This window comes from Columba livia, chromosome Z, assembly GCF_036013475.1.
Source record: "Columba livia isolate bColLiv1 breed racing homer chromosome Z, bColLiv1.pat.W.v2, whole genome shotgun sequence".
Lineage (NCBI taxonomy): Eukaryota > Metazoa > Chordata > Aves > Columbiformes > Columbidae > Columba > Columba livia.
Window position 1 is genome coordinate 15052662 of NC_088642.1, and position 22658 is coordinate 15075319.

Below are 22658 nucleotides of genomic sequence, written 5' to 3' on the forward strand. Positions count from 1 at the left end.
GTTCTGTAAAAACAATAAATAGAAACAGATATTATACCTGAAACAAAAATCAAGGTCATACTGTAAACACACACTTGTGTGCTACATATACTCTACATTTGCTGCCCAAGCACTGTTTTTCTTACGTTTATACATTCTGCTTCAAATGCCACAGTAATGACATGGCAGCCACAGAAATGGTCAACAGGGTAAGTACATTTTGATTACCATTACAGGTTAGGGGTCTAATTTCTAGTCTTTCCCACCCTTTTATTCCAACATCAAACAAAATACATAGTCGGGCATTTATATTTATAATCCTCCTGACTCCACATCCAGCCTAATAAATCCATTAGCAAGACAAGTTGAACAAATATCTCTGCATCTCTTTCATTAAAGCTCATAATTTCCTTTTCTTCCTCACTTTTTTTTTTTCTTTTAAATGTTAGAACACATTCTGCACTTTTGCTGTTTTCAAACAGTAAGAAAACAGCGCTCTGGACCCGCACACCAGCGCTGACAGCTGGGAGCAGCACCAGCACCCTGCCCACGCATCCTTCCTGCACAGGAGTATCAGGTTATCTGATAGTCCGGCCGCTCCACGTGGCCAGCACGGGGCAGGGTGGGTGGAAGAAACCCAGCGCTGCTTTGCTTCAGCAGCACACAGACAGAGACAACCATCCCATATGTGCAAATGTACGTGCATTTCGAATTTGTGAAATAATTTACAAGATGAATCTTTTTTTCAGAAGTGAGGAAGGGGAGGGGGAAAGGGACATCTGAGCTTTACTAAGGCAAAACAAAAATAAAAATCCCTGTGAGAGCAGAATGACAGATAACTGCCGGTAATCTAAGTTCCAGCCCAAACAAAACTCCATATTTGCTTTGCCATAAGCTAGGTTCAGCCTGTTTTCTCAGAAATAAAGCTGTTTGTAGATCATGCCTCAAGTTCCATTTTCAGCAAAGACAGACTTACCTGTGTAAAGAACAAAGATTCTGAAGTCAAAGGTAAATTATAAACTTGTTCCTCACTGCTACATTCTAATCACTAAAGTATGATACAAGCATCAGTATGGCATCTATATTGCTGAACGCGAAGTCAAAAAACAGCAAGAAAATTATTGAAAAGTTAAGGAACTTATATTTTGGCAGTACTTTTTCCTGGAAACATTGGAAAACCTTGCCCCACGAGGCTGCAGAATCTTTCTTGGAGATCTGCAAAACTTCTTGGGACAAAGCTCAAGAAACCCAGCCCAAATTTAGTGTCGATCCTGTCACGAGCAGGCGGCTGGGCTAGATGATCTTCCAGTCTGAGTGAGCCTATGATTTTAGTGAACAGCCCTTCTAGAAGCTTGAATAGCCTTTAAAGTTACCTACAAAAAAAACAAGAATATTTCTAATAAATTAGAAAATCTGCACTTCATAAAGTTGCAGCTGTGCCCGTACAACTTGTACTTGCCCAGCCAGCATATGTACCTGTCTAATGGGTGATGTTGCCTCACACTGCACCATCTCTGCATCCACTTCTTCCCTACCTAGGATGTACAAGCTGCCTTATTTCAGACTAGTTAAATTACAGGTATCATTCAATCCTATTCAGCTAAAGTGGCAAAAAGTTGCATGTTGATTAAAATTATTTACTTCAGTTAAGTTTAATGTGCTGGTGGATTTTGGTTATAAATTGATGGTAGAGCAAACCACTGAAATTGAACACAAATGGAGATGTATGCATACGCATACATAAAGCCAGTTTAACTAAATAAAACAAATTCAGTATATCATTAAACATCAGTTATGTATACAGAAGGCTGAGGCTTAGCCCTCTAGGATCCTAACATCCTTTTGTTTTAAACCTTTTTACATGTGGGAACTTGTTTATATACAAGCACTGATGGATGAATCTGTGAATACTGTCAATATCTCATAATCTATGAAGTGTCTAGAAATCACATCAAGTCAGGACATCTCCCAGTAGACATGGCACGTCACTGAAGTAAGCAACACACACTTTAAAAATAATCCCCATTTATTTCAGAAACAGTACATCAAAGAAATACTTGACCTGTGTGTTCACAGCATTCATAAATAGTTTGATAAGCAATTAGTACTGCACAACCAACCCATAACAGATGTCACCCATAGGTTTCTAAGTGCTTAGCAAAATACTAGAACATTGTTGTTCCCATTTTACAGCTGGAAGAGCTGAAACAGAACAGATAACTTATCGGAGGTCTCATAAGAAATCAGTGTCATGAATGAGAGAAAAGGCCCACAACTCATTCTCAAACCCAATCTTAAACCACAGGTGACTTGACCATGACTACAGTTATAAAGAAAAACTGAGACAAAAAAATTACTTGGCTCTTTCAACTCACATAAGAATCGAAGATTTCTTGTGGGTATGGGACATGGTCATTATCGCAGCAATTTTTGGATCAATAAGACCAGATACCCTGAAGTCACCCGTGGGAAGAGGCCTCTTAATAAAAGCCAGATGGGTAGAAATGGGACAGTGGCATGGAGCAAGCCAGAACCCTGGGTCCACCAGCACCACCGCAACCAAACCTGTGCCAGAGCAACGCTCCAGAGAAACCTCCAAAATGCCAGTGGGCACATTCCCCTTGAGAGAGTTTCTGCAGAGACCTTCACAATAACGAACACTCCCCTGATGCTGTAGCATGGGTAGCCCAGCTGCAAAGAGGCTCCTGGACCACTTGGCCAGCAGGAGCAGCAGAGGCTGTTGGGGTACAGCTGCTTCACAGCTGAACCAGGGCTCGCTCAGGCGCCTGTCAGCCTGAGATCATGGCAGTGTGAGGCCTGCACAGAAAGACACTTCTACACAGGGTCTTCGTTTCTGCAATATGGCTATGCTGAGGATTACCGTTTGACTTCGCACGTTTCACAATTCAATGTAGCACCACATTGCTGAACGCTAAATAGAAATAGCACTTGTTATCCACTGTGTGTAGAAATACTCTCTCAAGAGGACTAGGATTTTACAGGAGGATATTTCTACTGGCAGAGAGATAAATTAAGATGGACCTCTTTTGGCATGGGTATCTACTCTAAGGGGCTGCAGAGACTGCCCTCGGGACATGCTTATGTACTGCCTTTGAAGAATAACAGTACACAATTCTGTTTCAATCAACCACAACTGACTTAATACGCATGGCACAACGCCTAAGCACACATTTCACAGAAAGAAAAGCAACACACAGAAGAGCTGGGAGTAGAGAACGATGCTACATGCAATGCAGTATCTAAGGATCTTCCTTCCCTTGTATGATCCAGTTATCTTCACATTGCAAAGATCTTCGTTGGCTCCCACAGACAGGGAGCTTGGGACTTCAAGTGAGGCCACGCTGCTCATTTGGTGTCATGTTGATCTCTTGGTTTTGTCTGTGAGGTGGGCACTTCCAGTTTTCCTGAGGTAGCAGATACAGAGGTCTTTGTTTCATACCTTTAAGAAAAACAAAGGTGCAGGAAAAGGGGACAGGCAGACAGATGTGTTAAGAGTTTCTTAGGAAAGAGGCAAAGACACTTGATGCAAAACATGTTTCTGAAATACTCCGTTGGGACAGGCATCACCAGAGCCTCCAAAAGCAAATCTCATCCCCTCAGAATCACCTTGAAGAACAATTACAGGATTATGTGGTAAGTTATGTAACAGTTAATCAGAGAGGCATGACTTTTCATAAATAAATGGCCGGGCACTCGTTCTCCAGGGCCCTGAACTTTATGCAGAACGGATGTTTCACTTGCTCGCATCCTGTAGCAGGTCAAGGCAGAGGAACTGTACGCGCTGTGCTATAACAGAACATTGTACTGACAACAAGGAAGACAAGATAGCTAGAGCGAGGCATTCATAGAATTTTTGTTCAGAAAATACTTATCAGAGGACAAATATACCCACTCTTTCTGTTGTTCTGCCAGTTTTTCTGCCAAACATTTTACCAAGACAGGGTCTACTTTAGAGTCAAACTTATTGGCGAACCAATGCCCATAATTCAGAAGCCATCTTAATTCTGCAGCCCCATAAATGCAGACACTGCGAAGGTGGGTACCAGTGCATGGAGGATACAAATCATCTTCAAGATAATTCCATTTCACCAGACGAGTTTTGCTTTGTAGGTCTGTTATGTCTTGGGCCGACCTTGGAACTTCCCCAGGGACACCAGGAACACGTACAAGAGTGGCCCAGAAATGTTCATCTGGAGAGTAGGTATCCTTTGACCATTCAAAAAAATCTTTTGCAAGAGAGCTTTCCAGGGTATATTGAATAAATGCTCGACTCAAAACAAAATAGGCGCTGCCTACAAATACCTCAATATTATGAGGTGGTGGATTCTTGGAAATGTTGGTTTTTACAGGCATTTGCATGTATTCATAAGGCACTTTCATAAGTTCATAGTGATAAGTAAATCGTTCTCTTTTGCTACTGCTTGGCTTTACAGTTTCCAGCATGTTTCCTCCACTGAGTTTCTTCAGTTCAGCAACCAACTGGAAATTTGATCTCAAAGGGAAATCTTGGCCACACAAGTTAATAACATACTTCCAGGGAACTGAAGACTCCATCAAATCAGACAAACAATTGAAATCTGCTTGCAGCCTTGAAATATGTGCATAGTCTACTGTCTCCAGCTTTGATGCAATGAAAATATTGGGGAAACATCTAGCAAGATTGTTCATAGCAGATTTGAAACTTTTTGCTGCTTTTTGGTCATAATGAATGCAGTAAATATTTTGATGACTGTACAGTGAATGTATGAGCCTTTCTACCATTACTGCATCTTTGTGAACAACCAAAGAATAGGCGATTGGAAAATCCTCTTCCTCTGGAGAAACAGGTTTTAGGTGGTATTTCCTAAGTGAACGATACACATGGCAATCATTTGTTATTGCTACAACATCTTCATCAGCTAAATCAATTATCTCTTTTCTTCTTATCTCTAAACTCTTGCCAATTTCAAGTGGATCTTGCTTGTATATTGATGAACAATTAATCTCATACTGGAAGTCATTTCGAAGATAGAAATACCTGTTCCTAACGTAAGAAGAAGTGCTCAAAAAGTGCTCAACCAAATAAATGCCCTTAGAGGGGAAAAAGTGTCTTTCGGCATGGAGGAGTTTCAGCAGTGCAATCAGCCACCCTGTAACACACAGGATCAGGATCTTCCTTCGTGCAGGACATTTGTTGGGACACTTGCGCCTCTTCATTCTGTAAGAAAACAGAGACATGACGGTATTTTCAATCAGGAACAATTGAGGAACATCAGACACAATTCCGGCTTCTAAGAAAGATGTGCATACCAGCCTGCTCACAGCATAAACACCATTTTAGCAGAACTGGACACTGTAAATCTATGGTATCATCTTACAATGTTAATTCAAAGACAGATTTTCCCACAATAATAAGCAAGGACTTCATTCCTTCAGAATCTTTGATGTTATAATTCATTCCCCTGAACTAGCTGACTGAGGTCAATAAAATAACTTGGGTTTCAGATTATTTCCAGCTAAATAAGAGTGTTAGAACAATACTTCCACTGTTTATTTTCCAAATCTTTTTTTAATTTCTTATGAGTCACAAACTGAAGCACAGTGACACCTGCACTGGCAGAAACATGACTGTTCTCTAAGTGAGTAAGAAGGATTGTTTATTTTCCTGAGTAACTCCAAGGGATTCAGTGGGAGCAGCAAAGGAATGTTTTGCAAGTCTTCGAAGAACATGCACTTAATGGCAGATATTAGTATTTTTAAAAAATAATGCATTAAACTGAAACGTTTAGAGTTCAGTCACAGCATCCTCTTTGTCTCTAATACTGGTCCATGAACATATCCAAGGGGAAATTAATTTCCTTATCATCCTGTCCCAACAGAGTCTGACAAGCCCAAAGTCCCCCCTGTGTCCAGATTTCTTCTGGAAAATACTGCTAACCTGCCGTGAAGAAAGAGGTGGATGAAGACAGCACTTTCACCGGAATGAGTATAACGTAACCTTTTGAAGGCAGGAGGGGTACCAGTGAGCAATAGAGCATCGATCCTGTTCTCTGCTGCCTGACAAAACCTCAGTTGTGACTGCAAAAACACAGACGTGGCCCCTTTTTATACAGCACAGTATTTAATAACATTCCTCTGTAGCAACTTAACGACTGAGATATTACCATCATAAAAGCTAAATACAGTGATCTTTCCGTATAATTTCACTTCACCAGCTGAGTGTAAGCAGCATTGTTGCTACCCCTGAATTAAAATGAAACAAGTCTACATCCAGGTGCAGCATTAAACTTGTCTCTACTTAGCTTAAACTAAGCTCTACTTTGTCTCTAAACTGAACGCCTCCAATATTTTCTTCTGAGAATCACAGAATGTCAGGGATTGGAAGGGACTTTGAAAGACCATCTAGTCCAATCCCCCTGCTGGAGCAGGAACACCCAGATGAGGTTGCACAGGAATGTGTCCAGGCGGGTTTTGAATGTCTCCAGAGAAGCAGACTCCACAACCCCCCTGGGCAGCCTGTTCCAGTGTCTGTCACCCTCACTGAGAAGAAGTTTCTTCCCAAATTTAAGTGGAACCTCCTGTGTTCCAGTTTGAACCCATTACCCCTTGTCTTACCATTGCTTGTCACTGAGAAGCGCCTGGCTCCATCCTCATGACGCTCATCCTTTACATATTTATAAACGCTAATGAGAAGAGCTGTTCCAGAATGCTTCTGAGGGAGGGAAATGCCTGCCCACTTTGTCAGCTTATGTTCAGACCCATTATTGGGTTTGAAACTTTGGAAGTGCACAATCAGCAGAAGCGTCCCTGTAACCTGCTGTAAATGTTATGCCAGGCCATTATAAGGCCAGAGAAACTTTGATTCAGAACATAACAAATGCAATAACACCATCATTTGCAAATAAAAAAAGATTATTTGATACAATGGTACATAGTAACAGCAACAAGAGGTTCCCTGGGCAGCAGACAGCTTGTCTGTGTCTCCCCCCATCATTCATGCCCTGCATGCCTCAACAGGTGATGATGCCAAGGCAAAACAGTCCCCAGACAGTCCCTGCATTAGAGCTGGGTGGACGGGAGGCTCAGCACAACCCTTCTGCTTCAGTTCCTGCAACGAGGGTAAGGCAAACACCTGTAACACTGTGCCTTATTCTCCTCAACTGCGCTGACCTCAGCAGGAGCTCTGCTTCCACACGCAATATGAAAATGAGTCCTCCAAACCAAATGTTGGGGCTTCTCTCCCCCTCTTCCCCAGTTTCCAGCTAAAGTTACTGGCTGGAACAAAATGGTGGGACCAACACAAATGGCTCAGATGCCTGCAGATCCCACAGATGCATGTAAAATCAAGTACTGAAGTTGTGCATGCAACTCTTTCTGCAAAATAACTTGGGCATCTTTGGCATTCCCACCAATGTCAGGTCTTGCAAGTGTAGCTTCAGTCAAAATGCAGCCAGTCAAGGCAGAGTTGCTTCATTAGTCTGTTCTCTCTGACCTTTCACTTCCCTGTGTCTCTTTCTGCTTGATATTACTCTTCCAGAGGTAACAGAAAGGAGAAGGAAATGCCACCACTTCCTCATTTCACCTGAGGGTACCAGGTACAGACATAAGAAGTGAAGGGAATAAGCCAACATGTACCTATTTTGTAGAAGCCAGAACTCAGCAGCTCTCTGCAGGTTTTACAAACAGCCTCCAGGTATGCTAACAAATAAAAAGATCTATCTGCCCAGCGCACCATTATCAGAAAGCAAAAAATCCCACCTTCCCCCTTAGCCAGCAGGTGCTTTCCTTCACTTCTCAAACTAATCTCAGCCCAGTGTCTAATTCAGGTCTCTGCTTTACCTGTTTCCTTCCTGTACCTATGCTCCTGAGAAAAGCCGCTCTCAAAAGCCACTCCTAATCAAAGCCACGTTTCCAGACATGCAATGGAAGTCCTGCAGAGGGAACATGGCTAACTTGCTCCCGTTTGATCTCCGGAGGGAGCAGACCTGTGTGGCATGATCTCCGTGTGCAGCCCACGCTGTGCCCCAGGCCAGTGGTCTCCCTGGGTGCCAAGGACAACCTGTAATATACCTGGCTGAAGAGCAATCACTTCATTAAGGGAGTGGATCTTTCCTTCCTCTTGAGCTCCTTCAAAAAGCCGAAAGAGAACCAGCGAAAATATAAGGGAAGGGAAACAAACCCCACGTCTCCTCCACTGCTCAGAGAATCATCTACCTACGGCAGCCCAGGCCAGATTCCACCCAGCATCAAACATTCCGTTTCTAGGCAAACAAACAAAAGCGCCCTTGTGCCATGCTTCCCTGCCTGAAACTACCTACCTAGACCACTGCAGCCCAGTGAGGTCCACAGCTGCAGCCCATTGAGGTCCACAGCTACACCACACGTGCACCAAATCATCCGGACAGCACTGAGGACTCCCTCTTTGCAACTGATGAGCAAAGGATCTACTCTCAGCTCCCTGATTATTCCTATGGTTTTCAGTATTGCCAGCCCCAAGGTACTATTGTGCCATATAAAGTGGTCATAGAAATCCAAAAGACTCTGGTAACATGTTTCAAAGTCCCAGTGAAGGAAGAAATCAAGGCACTCTGGTGAGAAATCTCAGGTCTTACATTGAATCCCTTGTTTATGGAGGATGTTCCACTGATCCTGACCAGCATTTGGTCAGATGAAAGCATCAGGATGCAGCAATTACATCCATAGCCCTGTGTGTATGTTTGTTGTTTTCTGGGTTTTTTTTACTACTATATATCACTGTTGCCACAGTGGTCCAGACAGAATCAGGCCATGTGTGACCCACTCATGGGTCACTCATGGGTCACTCATGTGACCCCCAGCCACTCTTAAACACTCCAGCACCTCTCCAGCAGTGCAGTTCACTATTACACTGTCCCTCCTGCTCCATCCTTACCACATCAAATTCATACTCTCTTGTTGTTACCTGCGCAATGACACAAAAGAAGGAACAAGGAGGGTGGTGAGAGAGTTTCACACCCTGCTAAAAAGTTCAGCTGCAGATCAAGTCCATCCACTTGCTGGATGCTGCATTTGCCTTAGCGGAATAAACTCTACAGAGGGAACTGAGCGAAGGCTGAGCCATACCACTCTCAAAATTGAAACTCTCGGTCCTCGCCTTCAAGGCGCTCTCCAGCCAAGCTCAGCTGCCTGTGTGTGCCTAAGGCAATGATGCTGGGCTTGCAGAGAACACCTGGCACTCTTCAAGCAGACAGCGGAGCTCCACTCCTTCCTGTATGCTTCAATCTAGCGTGCACATCTCATCTCCTGCGGGTCACACAGCACTCATAAAAATCTTTAAAACCCGTGAAACTGAAGGATAAGCTTTCTCCCCTGTGTACAGAAAGTGCTGAAACTTATGAACCAAGCTAACACCAGCTAAATGAAGTTCTGAGATGGAAGGCCAATCTGAAGGCAAAAGCATGCTTGAAAACATGCATAAGGACATACACTAGAATTAGACCTTGGTTTCTATTGACTTGGAGCAACTGGGGAAGAGAGAGAGAGTGTGGAAATAAGAACAGTGGTCAAGACAGGTTCTCCTTCCTCTCTACCCTGCCCTGGTGAGACCACACCTAGAATATTGTGTCCAGTTCTGGGCCCCTCAGTTCCAGAAGGACAGGGAACTGCTGGAGAGAGTCCAGCATAGGGCAACGAAGATGATTAAGGGAGTGGAGCATCTCCCTTATGAAGAAAGGCTGAGGGAGCTGGGACTCTTTAGCTTGGAGGAGACTAAGGGGTGACCTTATTAATGTTTATAAATATATAAAGAGTGAGTGTCACGAGAATGGAGCCAGGCTCTTCTCAGTGACAACCAACAGTAGGACAAAGGACAATGGGTATAAACTGGAACACAGGAGGTTGCACTTAAAAATGAGAAGAAACTTCTTCACAGTGAGGGTGACAGACACTGGAACAGGCTGCCCAGGGGGGTTGTGGAGTCTCCTACTCTGGAGACGTTCAAACCAGCCTGGACACCTTCCTGTGTAACCTCATCTGGGTGTTCCTGCTCCAGGAGGGGGTTTGGACTAGATGATCTTTTGAAGTCCCTTCCAATCCCTGACATTCTGTGATTCTGTGAAATAACACATATTTGTCTACAGACATGCATACCTATATTTTGGGTAACACAGTGAAGGTCTGGAGAAGTGAAGTATGGTCTGATCACAGAGAAATATGTGTAAAGACCTGTTGCCTCAGTAGTCACTCACAGTTGCTAGCAGTCAGATGTGCAGAAGTTTACCTTCCTGAGAAAAATTGCTGCTCCTGCTTGTAAACTACTGAATCTTATTCCGGTAATCTGTAAACATAAATTAACAGATAGTGAAGCTGCAGAGTACCCAAAAGCATGCAAAACCCTACTGTGGGCACATCACAAACTGTAAGCAAAGACTGCAGCATGTCACGTGTATAACAGACCGGGCACCCCTCTATCAGAAGGAAGCGACACCCGCAGCACCCCACTCCTTCCTCTGTCCTTCCCATGCCAACCTGGCACAGTCTGGACTCCGGGACTCTGCTCTTCAGTGCTGAGAGGAGGATGTGCCAGGAGTCAGCACGAGTACACAGCCGCGGGATGGTGACTTTCTCCCGTGCCTGCCTGTCCCCATCCCATCCCTCCAGGAGTCACCTCAAATCCTGCAAACATGAATGGGGTGAGTTTGCGTGGCCAAGCACTCAAAGAAGGCAGGAGCCTCCGGTCTTCACTAGGCACAGGACTTCTGTCCAGATCCTCCCTGAGTTATACAGCCCTTTCACGAACGCTGTTCCCCGGGGAAATTCTCCTGCTCTTTCTGCATCACATTTTCACTAAACCTCCCAGATTTTACCCTCTCCATGTTGGCCAAGAACAAACACCCACATGTGTATCAGTCTGATTAACAAACCCATTACCAGTTTGTTACATCAAAGTTTAATCCACGGGAATTCATCTGAAGATCTGCATTTCCTTTGTCACTAGCACCATAATGCAAGACACACACACACACACAAATATTAAATCTGGGCAGGGACTCTCCCTTTACTACTGCTGCTCACATTCAGAAAAGATGGATGAAGGCAAAGCATCCAGCCCCCAAGCATCAACTACAGCTCTTAGCCTCTCAAAGATCATGCCCTCAGCTGCAAAGATTGCTGTGTCAAAGGTTTCTTTATTTATAAACCCACACATACCACTCAGGATTCAATTACAAAAGGAAAATAGGTGAAGATGTTGGGAAGATGAGGAAATCCTCCTGCCAGATGCTTGGGCTTGAAGTGTGAGCACAGCACAGTGGCTGTGGAGGGGCCCAGCTAGAAGCTTCCACTCACAAACCACAGGCGTTATTACAGCTCTTCAGACTGATAGGCAGGCTCTAACCTGTCTTCTGTGACACTGAAATGTCAAAGGCAATCCCTGAGAGGGTTAAGCAAAGACCAGGTGTGCTGCTAACACCAGATGCAACCCTGTCAGAAAACTCCAAACGCCCCACTCTATAAGTCACATTAACAACCAGGTGCTTTTGCATTTCACTGGCACTCCTGAAAAACATATGCATTGCCTCAAGTCAGTATCTTTCTTTCAAACTCAAAAGAAACATTTCCTATTTTAAGATTTTTTTATTTAAACTGAATTTTTTAAAAAGTTCTAAAAGAAATACAGTTCTGAACAGGAGATGTCAGAGATGGCAAAAATCCAAGCTTTGGCTTGTTTTGCAGTTCAGACTTTTTGTTTTGTCAAAATTAAGCTGGATTAGAGCAATGTTTGCTTCTTCATTTGCATTTTTCATAAGAAAAAAGAGGTTGCATCATTCTCTTCTGTAAAAATCTGTAGAGGCAATCCTGGCCTGCAAGGCAAAGCTTAAAAGGGAATCCTGACCTGCCTACCTAAAAAACTTTTCACCTGAATACTTTGCCAGTTTTGTCACATTCTGATCTAAACACACTAAGGCCACTGCACACTATCACACAGATAGCACGGTCATTGCAAGTGAAGCCTGTAACTCTCCTACATTATTTAATTTGTATAATTTATAGTTCTGTAACACGGAACATCTAAGGCGCTGTGGAAACAACAGCAGTGTAAGCTAGATTAAAACTAGCTTTGAATGTGCCCACCTGGAACTTCACTGTATTGACCAAATCACTGGAAAAGTGGACCTTTTAAACTGCTGCATCTTCTCAGCGCTATGCGATCAAATAAATTGTCACAGTTCAGATGGTGAATGGCATAGCTGGGGTAGCATAGGATACCTCCTACCAGCCCATCTCTTCCCTGGAGGAGAGCACACCACACAAAGAGTACTAGAGCAAAGTTAAGCCCACCTCCCTGCAGCCTTATGGCCCTTGAAAGGAAAACAGGAGCTGCTGATGCTGTGAGTTGGAGGAGGAACAGAACAATCATGTATTAACCACCTGAGGCTGTACATCATGAGACGTGGTGGTCCAAATTTCTGCTCTGAAGAGCCTCCTGCAAGCACACAAGTTAGTTTATTAAGAATGACATTTTTACAAGGTGTACACCCATTCCTTCAGAGTAAAAGCAAGTTTAAAACCCCACTCCTACCAAGAAACTAAATAACCACGCCACCATGTATTATTTCGTAGGATCACAGACTGGTTTGGGTTGGGACCTTTAGAGGTCATCTAGTCCAACGCCTCTGCCATGGGCAGGGACATTTCCATCGGACTGCTTGAGGTTGTCCCACAACATCTAGGAATGTTTTACACCAGAGAGCAGAACTCATTGTGGTTAAATTACTCAGAGTGCTTCTGGATTTGGACTTGAACAAAATGAGCACAAAAACTGTCCTGAATCCTGGTCATTGGTAGCACACATGTGAGACCCACCTTGCCCAGTGTTTGTCAAACTAAGGGGTCCCTCTGCAGCTGGTGGAAAGATAGAAGGAACTGGAAAGTTCCATCAGTTTGTCCCAGAGCACAGGCTGTGACACAAGCTGGATGAGCCATCCCTAGGGAAGTCAATGCCCCAACAAACAGGAGCCAGGACAAGACCCCAGCTTTTGTGCTAGCACTGCAAGCTCCACCAGCTCTATTTGCAACGCACAGTGTGAAGCACTCCGGGTACCGCAGCACTGCACCAACCCTGATGCTCTGACAGTAACACTCAAGCAACTCCTCCATCCCAGAGCGGCATCCAGACAAAACCCAGCCTGGAAACTTCTCTGGTCAGCACAAGCCTGAGACAGCCCGGAGAACCAAACTCCTGCTCTGGCTCATCTCCAACATCTCATACCCACCAGGGTCACAGCCACTTCAGACTTCCTTGAGGCCAGCCCTCTACAAAGGGTTAAGTAGCAATTCAAGCAACCCAGAAAAACAGACAGGTTCCCTCAGCAGCGCAGAGAAACTGGCAGGCTCTGGGCTCTGCTGCCTCTCTGGAGGAGCGTTTCCACTGTGCTAAGACTAATGACTTACATATGGAGAGCTCAGGGCTCTACTGCTGCTTCTCACACTATTGTTTTTGCTGTTTCCATAAACCGCGTGTACCCGAAGCAACAGCAGCTCCCAGTCCACGCAACTCAGATGCCAAAGTCATTCTTGTACAGGAGGAGTCTGCAGCTCCCTCCACCCCGAGCAGGAACAAATTACCAACTCTGACCCGCCTCTCTGCGTGGCAAGTTTTAACCTGCAGTTCACACAGTCAACCACCTCTTGCACCCCTATATCAGCAGTACAAATCAGGAAATACGGAAACTGACTGCACCTCTTGCTGCAAAAAAAGACAGTACAGAAAGAGCAACCCCAGCCCCTCCAGAAGCTTTTCTTCTTATTTTGCAGACAACTCTCATATGGCCACTGGAAAAAGACTTTTTTGGAATAAAGCAGTTTCCAAAAAACTGATATTTTAAAGTAACAGGCATGTTATTCAAGGTAATTTTTCTTTTAACTCAAAAGTCAAAAACCCATGGATATCTACATTTTAACACTGATTCTTTTCTCCTTCTCCCCACCCAGCAAAGACTCCTATGGGGCAAAAACAACCATGAAAAACAGTGACAGTTCAGACAAGCTACTTTAGGTAGAGATAATTTGTAATTAAAAAGTACTCAATGAAGAGTTTGCCTTAACTGGTCCAAAAAGGGCAAACGCATCACTGACCTCATTACAATCTGTGGTCTTCTTCCAACCTTTCCTATGCACTGCGGAGGTTGGTCCGTATTCAGATCCCACTGATTTATTAACAACTCATCAAGCACTTTGTTTGAGAGCACAAAGAATTTCGCAACTCCAGAGCACTTCATCCCCTTTCCTCATGGTGTCTTTTCTATTATATTCTATAATGTTCTCATATTCTAATATGTTCTCCACTAAACACAATCACTTCAGTGATTAAAGGCAGAAGCTGCCAGGTGGATCTACAGAGCCCACAAGCTCTCTGGATGCTGCCCGCAGGATGGAGCTGTCATAACCACCTGGGTCCATCACAGAAAGCCAAGAGCCTGGTGGGGCCAAGAAGCACCAGATGCCTCCTTGCAGACAGAGGGAAGAAAATCCTCCTTTGAAGGCTGGGTTTTGTACAGAGAGACTCGAGGAATCTCTGCCCAGAGCAGGCTGGCCCCACAGAGCAGGAAAGGCACTCCAGACAGTGCTGAAAGCAACAGGGTCAGCAGCAGAACCTGCAGGCAGGGCTGAGGAAGCTTGTAACCTGTCTGCCTGCAACAACCAACGCATCACACCTTTCCTGAGGAACACAAGGTATGTATCAGCCCACGTCCACTGGCCCCCCTGCTCTGCTCTCTGCCAGTCCTTCCTAAAGGACCTACTCAGTAGGTCAGCAAAAGTCCAAGCTCAAACACCAAGTACACTGAGCTACAGGAAAAGAAAAGCCACGATCTCGCTTAACGTCTAGCCCTATCGGGTTTACACCACTTCATTTCTACTTTGGCACTACCCACCAAAGGGGTATGTGACTCTCCACAGTTAGCTAGAGAAGCCACAAACGACTTTTGGTGTCATGCCAGGTGGTCAGCTGGTGGGTACCATCTCTGTATCTGTTTCCACATAAGCTTGGGAGTGGTTAACCCAGAGCAGCGAGTCACAAGACACTGGCTGCTACCAGAACAGACATTCTCGGAAAATTCAGGCTGCGAGTAGACAGGTGGATCTGAAATACACAGAACTGACTACAAATGCCGTCATGGGGCAAACTGCTTTTGCGCTTGCCACAGGGCAAGAGCTAAATTAAAAGGTCGAGTCTGATGCAAGTCTGTGGAAGGAGAGGAAATGGAGGAAGCGGATGCAGGGGAGCAGGAGTGCTCCTACCCCACCAGGTCGTTCTCTCTGCCGCGCAGAAGCCCTTCTGTCGATCCACAGCATGAACCGGGTTCCTTGCTTATCACTTAGGTTAAACACATAAAAAGGGAACGGGTGCTGAGAACAGAGGCTGGGAAATGTTGCAAGAGGAGAATGGAGGGAGGGATCAATGCGATCAAGTGCTTTCAAATAGGAGGCATTAACAACAAAAAAATCAACCAGAGCAGCAAAGCAGGTGCTTTCTCTGACTTGCTGCTCCCTCATCCCTCAAAAGCACCTGAGGTAAAACCTTTCCTTGGAAACCAGGTCACAGTATATTTTAGCAACCAACACTATTATCATATAATAGCAGGAACTGCAGGAACAATTCCCTCTCCTCCAGGCAAAAGCACTTTGGAAAAAGTCCTCCCTGATAAACTGTATCTGTTTGCTTAACACACACCTGCTCACACAGCAATGCAAACTTGGTGGAGTTGTTTGCAGGACCAGCTCTGCAGAAAGACAGTTAGCTCCTTCTGGTTTTCCCCCTGCTCTATACAAATCAACTCACTTAATGGGTATCTGGGAAGGTGGAGGAGACAGTATTCCCATGAAGCTGGGGAAAGAGAAAAGTAATGATGTACCTTGCTAAGTGATTTTTTTTTTTTCTGTCTGTGTTAAACTTTTAACTCTACTTGATTATTCAATTCTTCTAGCTGGGAAAGTTAATTTATTAATGTGCTTGTATTTACTGCTACTAGCTGCTTATTTCCATTGCAAAACTGCCTATTGATAGGGATCGTGGAGCTTCTGTAGGAGTTCTTTTTAGTGGCATTGAATCTATATCAGTCGATTCTATCAAGTTTGTCTGGTTGTCCACCCACTCCCCCTGCATTGGAGCCTCAGCCTGTGCACCTGTAACATCACGGCACCCACTACCAGCCTCCTTCCACACAGCTGAACCCCTTGCTTCGGCCTCCCTGATGTAATACTTAGATTTCCTCTAAATGATGGACAACTAAAGAACTAAGTAACTACAATTACTTACATGCTGCCTTATGGACCTCTAATTGTGAAAATATGTGGAATGTGGAAAAATATGCCCTTACTTTCAGACCTGACTCTAACTAAATGATAAGCCTGCCCATTTTAAGACCCTGATGACTTAAAACAACACAGTGACCCAAGGAACAGCAACAACAAAAATCTGCAGTTTACCACAGCCTGTTTTGTGCTTCTGGAAGAAGCCAGACAGAAGACAGACAGCTTCTCACCAGACACATGGGAAACGGGTTCAGCAAAGGTATGGCAGGCATGGGCATCACGAACGACTTTGTCATGAAGACTCTTCCTCACATGGGATACACAGACCTGCTTTTCCTAACAGAACCTGCTGGGCTCACAGTTGTTTTGCTTGTCTGCACCACTCAGTCCCAGCTCTCCAGATGTGCTTTAGAAAAGGCTGGATGCTCTTTTCTAGCTGCCTCCAGTTCATCGGTGACCCCCACAACTGCAGTAAAATACTGAGTACTAATTCCTGTATGGCCATGTCCCAGGGATATGTGGAGGAAAAGAAAGCCTGTGTCTCTGCTCTCTAGCCAGGAAAAGAGGCATGCAAGGCTCATGCAAGAAGACAGCATCACAAAAGATAAATGAACCTGGCTCCTCTGCATCCCCAACTTATCTGAACCACTTTACAGTAACTTTTGATGGAAGCTGTTCTGGTGGAGGCCTGGAAAGAAAAAAAATCTCTCAGCAAATGACTTGGTACATTCAAAACTATTCTGTCATGACGGTCAGATGATTTGCAGCCCTGTTAAGGAAGTGTTTAGAAAGCTCAGGGATAGTTGGACATGGAAATTCTCAAGCCTGATTGCTTACATATTGCATATTTAAATTATCTGACTTTATCAGATGGGAGTATCCATGTTTGCCAGGGATTTAATGCACCATGAAGGCAGGAGTCAAGATTAAAAAAAAAAAGAAAATAAAAAATATTTTTAAAACACACAAACCTTGGTAACTAGAGTTTCCTCCTAATTTGGGGAAATGCAGAGTTTAACAGCTCTACTCCGACTCATATGACAGTTTCAAATACTACTACTACTACAGTGGAGAGAGGGTTAATCTTTACCCCTCAAACTACCGCACAGCATATAAATCGGGCCCAAAGGACCAGAACTTGTGTACATTGGCAAGAAGCAGCACCATAAAAAAGGGTGGAAGTTTCCTGTTAGATGGGGAGGCAGGAGAAATTGCCCTGTGCTGCTGAAAAGCTCCCATTAAAAGTGCAAGATAATTCTCCATTTCCTTCACGTCTCCACTAAGCTGCTTGTGAGGCCCTTGTTTGTGAGCCCCCGCTGTGAAACACCCGCTTCGAGTCACTTCCCCCACGTCAAAGCCTTCACCACCAAAGTCTCCGCTCGTGACACCAGAGAGATCATTTCAAGGAGAGCTGCAGACCTACCTCCTGGACTTTGCTTTGGTCTCTTCTTGCAGAGGTCTTTAGGATGCTCTGTCCCAGAAAACCGACAGGGGCACGGCCAGCTCAGTGGTTGAACAAAGTCCCCGCGTCTGCTCCATCCTGCCGGTGCCCGCAGCCTTCAGCTTTATCGGTGTTTCAAGCGTGTATGCAGCCGGATGTACCGAAGTAGCAGGGACAACATCATTGCTTGCAAAGATTAAGAAAGAGAAGTGTAAAATGTTAGCTGAAAACTAGTGGGTATGAGGGCTTTGTGTGATAAGCTGTAGAAGCCATTGTCTGTATAACAAGCCTATTTTTTTGTTTATTTGCATAGCATTCCTAAGCACCAACATGATGGGGGAAAAACAAAATACTGTAAAAAGAACAGATCACATCAAAGCAACCTAATTTTCTTCTATGGGAGGGTGAAGAGGACTTGGGGAGAGGCAGGAAAGGGCTAAGATCTGAGGGGTCTCTGTCAAACACTTCACCAAGTTCAAGTCTCACACAGCAGTTCAGACACCAAGACCTCCGGTCTTGCTGACTCCACAGATAGAGAGCCTTACTAACTCCACAGATAGAGAGCTTTCCCACTGACCAAAGGCCAGAAATCTGGACTACTGGTATGACCACCACAGTGCTGGAGACACTTTCTGAAGCTCTGTTTAGACACAATGATCTGCACTGCAAGTTCACCTATACGTAAGTACCTCATTTGGTATACAAGGCCTCTTACATGGCAAAGAATATATTTTTGTGCTATTATACCTAAGCTTTGCATGGGTAAGAGTTACAAAGAAATTTGAGCAACTAGACACTGTACTACTCGCATGTGCCACAAACAAATACCACAGTATCGTCCCTTAAGGAAAGCACAGCAGTGGTACTCCTTCTCCACCTCCCCATCCACTTTCCAATCAAAGTCTTGTGCACACCAGCCTCCTCTTCATCAGCAGCCCTCTAGCTTGTATGGATATATAAACTGCACATCTCTGTACTATGGAGCTTATTATAACATTTATGCTCCATTCTCCAGTGTGGCAGGAGCAGGTTGAATCTCATAAGCTCTAAGGAGAAGTCTGGGTGCAGCAGATCCATGGGAACCTGCAGTCCTGCCTTAGATCAATGGGCCCAGCACAGCAAATTCATACAGAGAGAACAGTTTCTGAATTCCCTGCTTAATATTTGGAAATCCCTGTATACATAAGACATGCTGTGGCCTGACAGTAGCTGGGTCAACTTTACCCTTTTTCAGTGTGATGGGGAGGTACAGTGGGCAATGGTACCCAATGTTATTAATTGACACACAAAAAAAAAATAGTAACATAGAAATAGAGATGTTATGGGAATTTTCTGTGAGGCAAAAGCCCCCGGCGTACGCTGAACTGGAAAAGTTCTGCAAAAGCTGCGTATCTTTTGCATAAGATTGAGGGTGCTGGCCTGTCCTTGCCTGAAAAGCAAGCATGCAGAAAGACAGTTCCATCAAACAACAATGCACCACAGAAACACACACAGGCCAACCACGCTCTGCAACATCAATCTAAAAGGAAAAGGTCTTTGGTTAGCACCAGGGACTCCTGCCCGGGCCAGCAGCCAGCTTCCAGATGCAGCACACAAGCCACATTGCAGTTAGACAACGCAACAGAGCACGAGGATGCGTGGATCTCCGATGGGCTGATGTGCACCCTGTCCTCTGCCCAACGATGCATCTTTCTGGGCAGGATGCAATTAGAGAACTCCTCTTTCTTCACCGTTGTCCCTATTGTACTTAAAGCAGAGGGACCTGTGCATCGCATTTGGTCGTGTTGCAAATCCTGCTGAAGCCTTCTTCATTTTTTTCAATGAGAGGTCTGATAAGACTTGAACTGTTGACAGCATTACGCAAAACTTATCTCCCCTGCTGAATTTAGCACCCTGCAGTTTATGTCACATAAATGAGCTTTTTGTGACTCATCTGCTGTGTCTCTTAGTTTCTTTATTGATATTTCTTGGGAGACCTCAAAAGCTGGAGCCACCGTATGACCCCTGACGCTTTTCTGTAGCTATAACAGCTACGCTAACGCCATAAGCTCCTGCTAGCGTCCTCTTAAGCATCATCTGTCAGTGACACCAAACTTACTCCATCAGCAGACATCAGGACAGCCCATGCTCCTCACCCACACCTACCTGAAGTCATTCTGCCACATAGGTACACAGTAACCACCAAGACTAAGGGCAGAGCAGGTGCAGCAGCACCTCCCTGGTGCTCTACTCCTAGCTCTGACCAACAGCCAACACATTTTCAAAATCCCTGCATTACCCTTTCCTGAAACCTGAAAATGCTCCGTTTTCGTCCAGTTCATGGCCATAAGCTTCTGGAAATCATACTGTACCTTGTGGACACCTGCTGATGCCCTCAGCCATACCTGGCCAGGATAAACAGCTGCCAGGCTGACAAGATCCACAATCAACAACCTCTGGACTTACCTGTTTGCTCTCAACAATGTTTCAACATTTTCTGGGTGTCCCTGAATCCTACACATCAGCACTTACCAATTTCTCTATACCTAATGGTAGCACGTGGCTTTGACCCTTTGCACTTTTAAAATGTTACTTTTGTTTAATTCTTCCCAGCTCACCTGGGCAACTTATACAAAAGTTCAGGGATCTAGTCTCAGCCAACAAAGCGTTTTTAAGAAGAGTATAGCTTATTATCCACAAAATCTACAGAACCCAGTTCAGAAGCAGCTTTCAGTGTCTGGTCCCCTTTCCTGTATCCCAAGTGTAATCCCAGAACAAGTGTTGTGCCAACACAGGCAATGCAAATCCGAATGTGTCCCTTATCACCGTTACTGCTTTTCAAAAAGCTGTAGGCCTTAAGAACTGCTCACTTATACTAATCATGTGTCAAAAAGCATTAGCCAGAGTTGCTAGTAAATTTCAAATGCCTTTACAGCTGGGGAGCATACAGAAAAATACATAAGAACTAGACTGAAACCCACCAGTATCAGATACATAAGACCCAAATTAACAGATGTACATATATAGTAGCAATTCACTTCCCTTTCCATGACTATCTCAGAAAAGCTACATGCACGGAAGAACAGGCACATCACATCCATAGGGCCCATCCAGCCCAGAATGTTGCATCAGAGTAACCAAGAACAGATACTTGATAAGAGGAGAAAGAGCAGAAGGAAAACAAGTACTTTCTAACATCACCTTCGCATGTTCTTTCAGATTCTGTTCCCTTACAGCTCAGCCGTTTACAAAGCCAGGGCTTACAACTTTCTGCTTCTCCTGAAATGTCTATTTCTTCCATTCGGTTGCTTCTGAACCCATGTAAGTTTTCTGACATCCAGTAAACTAGGCAGAGGGGAGGGAAGAGGGGGACAAAAAGCTCTACAGCTGACCTGAGTCTTGTGTAAAAACCCACTTTCTCTCACTGATTTTCATCTTTTGTCTTCCGGAATCACTCAACCATTGTAGCTCTTGGTCTGAAAGACAGCAAGCAGCTCTTTCCTGTTCACTGCCTCCATTCCAGCTGCAAGTTTATCTACCATATCTACCCCTCAGCTGTGTCTCTCCCAGGCTATCAAATGCAAAAAGATTACTATTAAGGAAGTTCCTTTATTATAAAAGGTCAGTATTAAGCAAATTCACTAACTCAAAATGAAACAGGCTGATTTATGGACCAGATCTTTGCAACAAGCCAGAGAACGTTCAGTGAGGCAGATCTTCAGATGGGACACAGTAGATGAATCAACATCAAGAGATGTTCCCCTTAAAGTCTCCTTCCACAAGCCTCACTCCAACATTCATGTCTGTTCACCCCATAATGAGAGAAGCCTCTCCTCGTGGAAAAAAACACCCATGTATTTCTGACAGACCCTTGCTGTTCTGTTACTTTTTATTTCTTCGTAAAGAAAAATAAAAAGAAAGAAAAATCTTTCCACACTAAAGAAATGAAAAAGTGCACTTGGCATATTAAACTCAGCTACGGACTAACGTGTGCGTTTTTAGCAATTTACCAAAAGACGAGAAGAAGAACCACGATACTTCAGCCAACACAACAAACCCGGTTTCTGTTACCAAGCCACACGTTAAGTTGGTGTAACTGTTGCTCCTCAGAGCAGCTGATGCGGCTGCAGCGGCTGGGCACACCGAGCGAGAGCCGGGCTGCAGGCAGGTGTGCGCCCCACTCCAAACGCCTGCAGCCTCCCGATCGCTGCTTCCCGCTGCCCCCGAGACCTAAACCGCCCCCCAGCTCCCCGTAATTAACTTTTAAGACGCTGGCGCCTTCTTACCGGAGCTCCCCATCAGCACCGACCCTCTTCCTCCTCCGGCCGCCACCAGCGCCGCGCCCTGCCCGGCCCTCCCGCCTCCGCGCTGCGCGCCCGCCGAGCCCCGCAGCTGCCGCTCTCACCTCCTGCTTCTCCTCCACAAACTCCGCCACCGAGCCTCCAAGTTTGCGCCTATGGCGGAGCCGCCGGGAGGACGCGGGAGCTGCTGCGGCCCCAGAGCGCCGCTCCGCGCAAAAAGTTCGGGCCACGCTCCGCGGGCCGGGCGGAGCCGAGCTGGACGGGTCCCGTCCCCCCTCCCGCTGTCCCTGCCCCGGGAGGTGCCCGCCGGCAGCGCACTCACCGGAGCGCAGCGCAGCGCCGCCGTCCCGGGCCGGCAGCTGCGGGCAGGGCGCTGCTCAGCTCGGAGCCGCGTGTGTGTATATATGTGTGCACGGACATGTGTGCGACACGGCACCCCATGACGTGGAGGAAAAAGGAGGGGCCGCCGCCCGCCCCGCAACCTGGCGGGCAGGAGGAGGAAGCCGCAGCGGCAGCGGGGTACCCGGGAGCGGCCGCCCCTCCCCAGCAGCTGGGCTCGGGAGGAGCCCGCACCCGCCGCCTCCCGCACCGGCCCGGCTGCTGCCCCCGCAGTGGAAGCGCAGGTCTGCGCTGCGGTTTTGCAAACGCTGCGGCCGGGAAGGAGC

At 45.5% G+C, this 22658-nt stretch overlaps 1 protein-coding gene across 5 annotated transcripts; it reads right to left on the bottom strand.

The window, feature by feature from the left end:
* Nucleotides 1-1987: 1987 nt before the first annotated feature.
* Nucleotides 1988-17854, bottom strand: GCNT4 (glucosaminyl (N-acetyl) transferase 4). 5 transcript variants are annotated; one of them, XM_065047331.1, is made up of 3 exons: nt 17696-17813; nt 16887-16960; nt 1988-5197 (listed from the first exon to the last, which is right to left on the bottom strand). In XM_065047331.1, exon 3 carries the CDS (start codon nt 5194-5196, stop codon nt 3829-3831), a length of 1368 nt encoding a protein of 455 aa, XP_064903403.1. In that variant the 5' UTR covers nt 5197; nt 16887-16960; nt 17696-17813; the 3' UTR covers nt 1988-3828. The 5 variants fall into 5 exon arrangements, with proteins under 5 accessions (XP_064903403.1, XP_064903400.1, XP_064903402.1 ...); XM_065047328.1 differs by lacking the exon at nt 16887-16960 and having other exon boundaries at nt 17696-17854; XM_065047330.1 differs by lacking the exons at nt 16887-16960; nt 17696-17813 and adding an exon at nt 10108-10247.
* Nucleotides 17855-22658: the final 4804 nt, after the last annotated feature.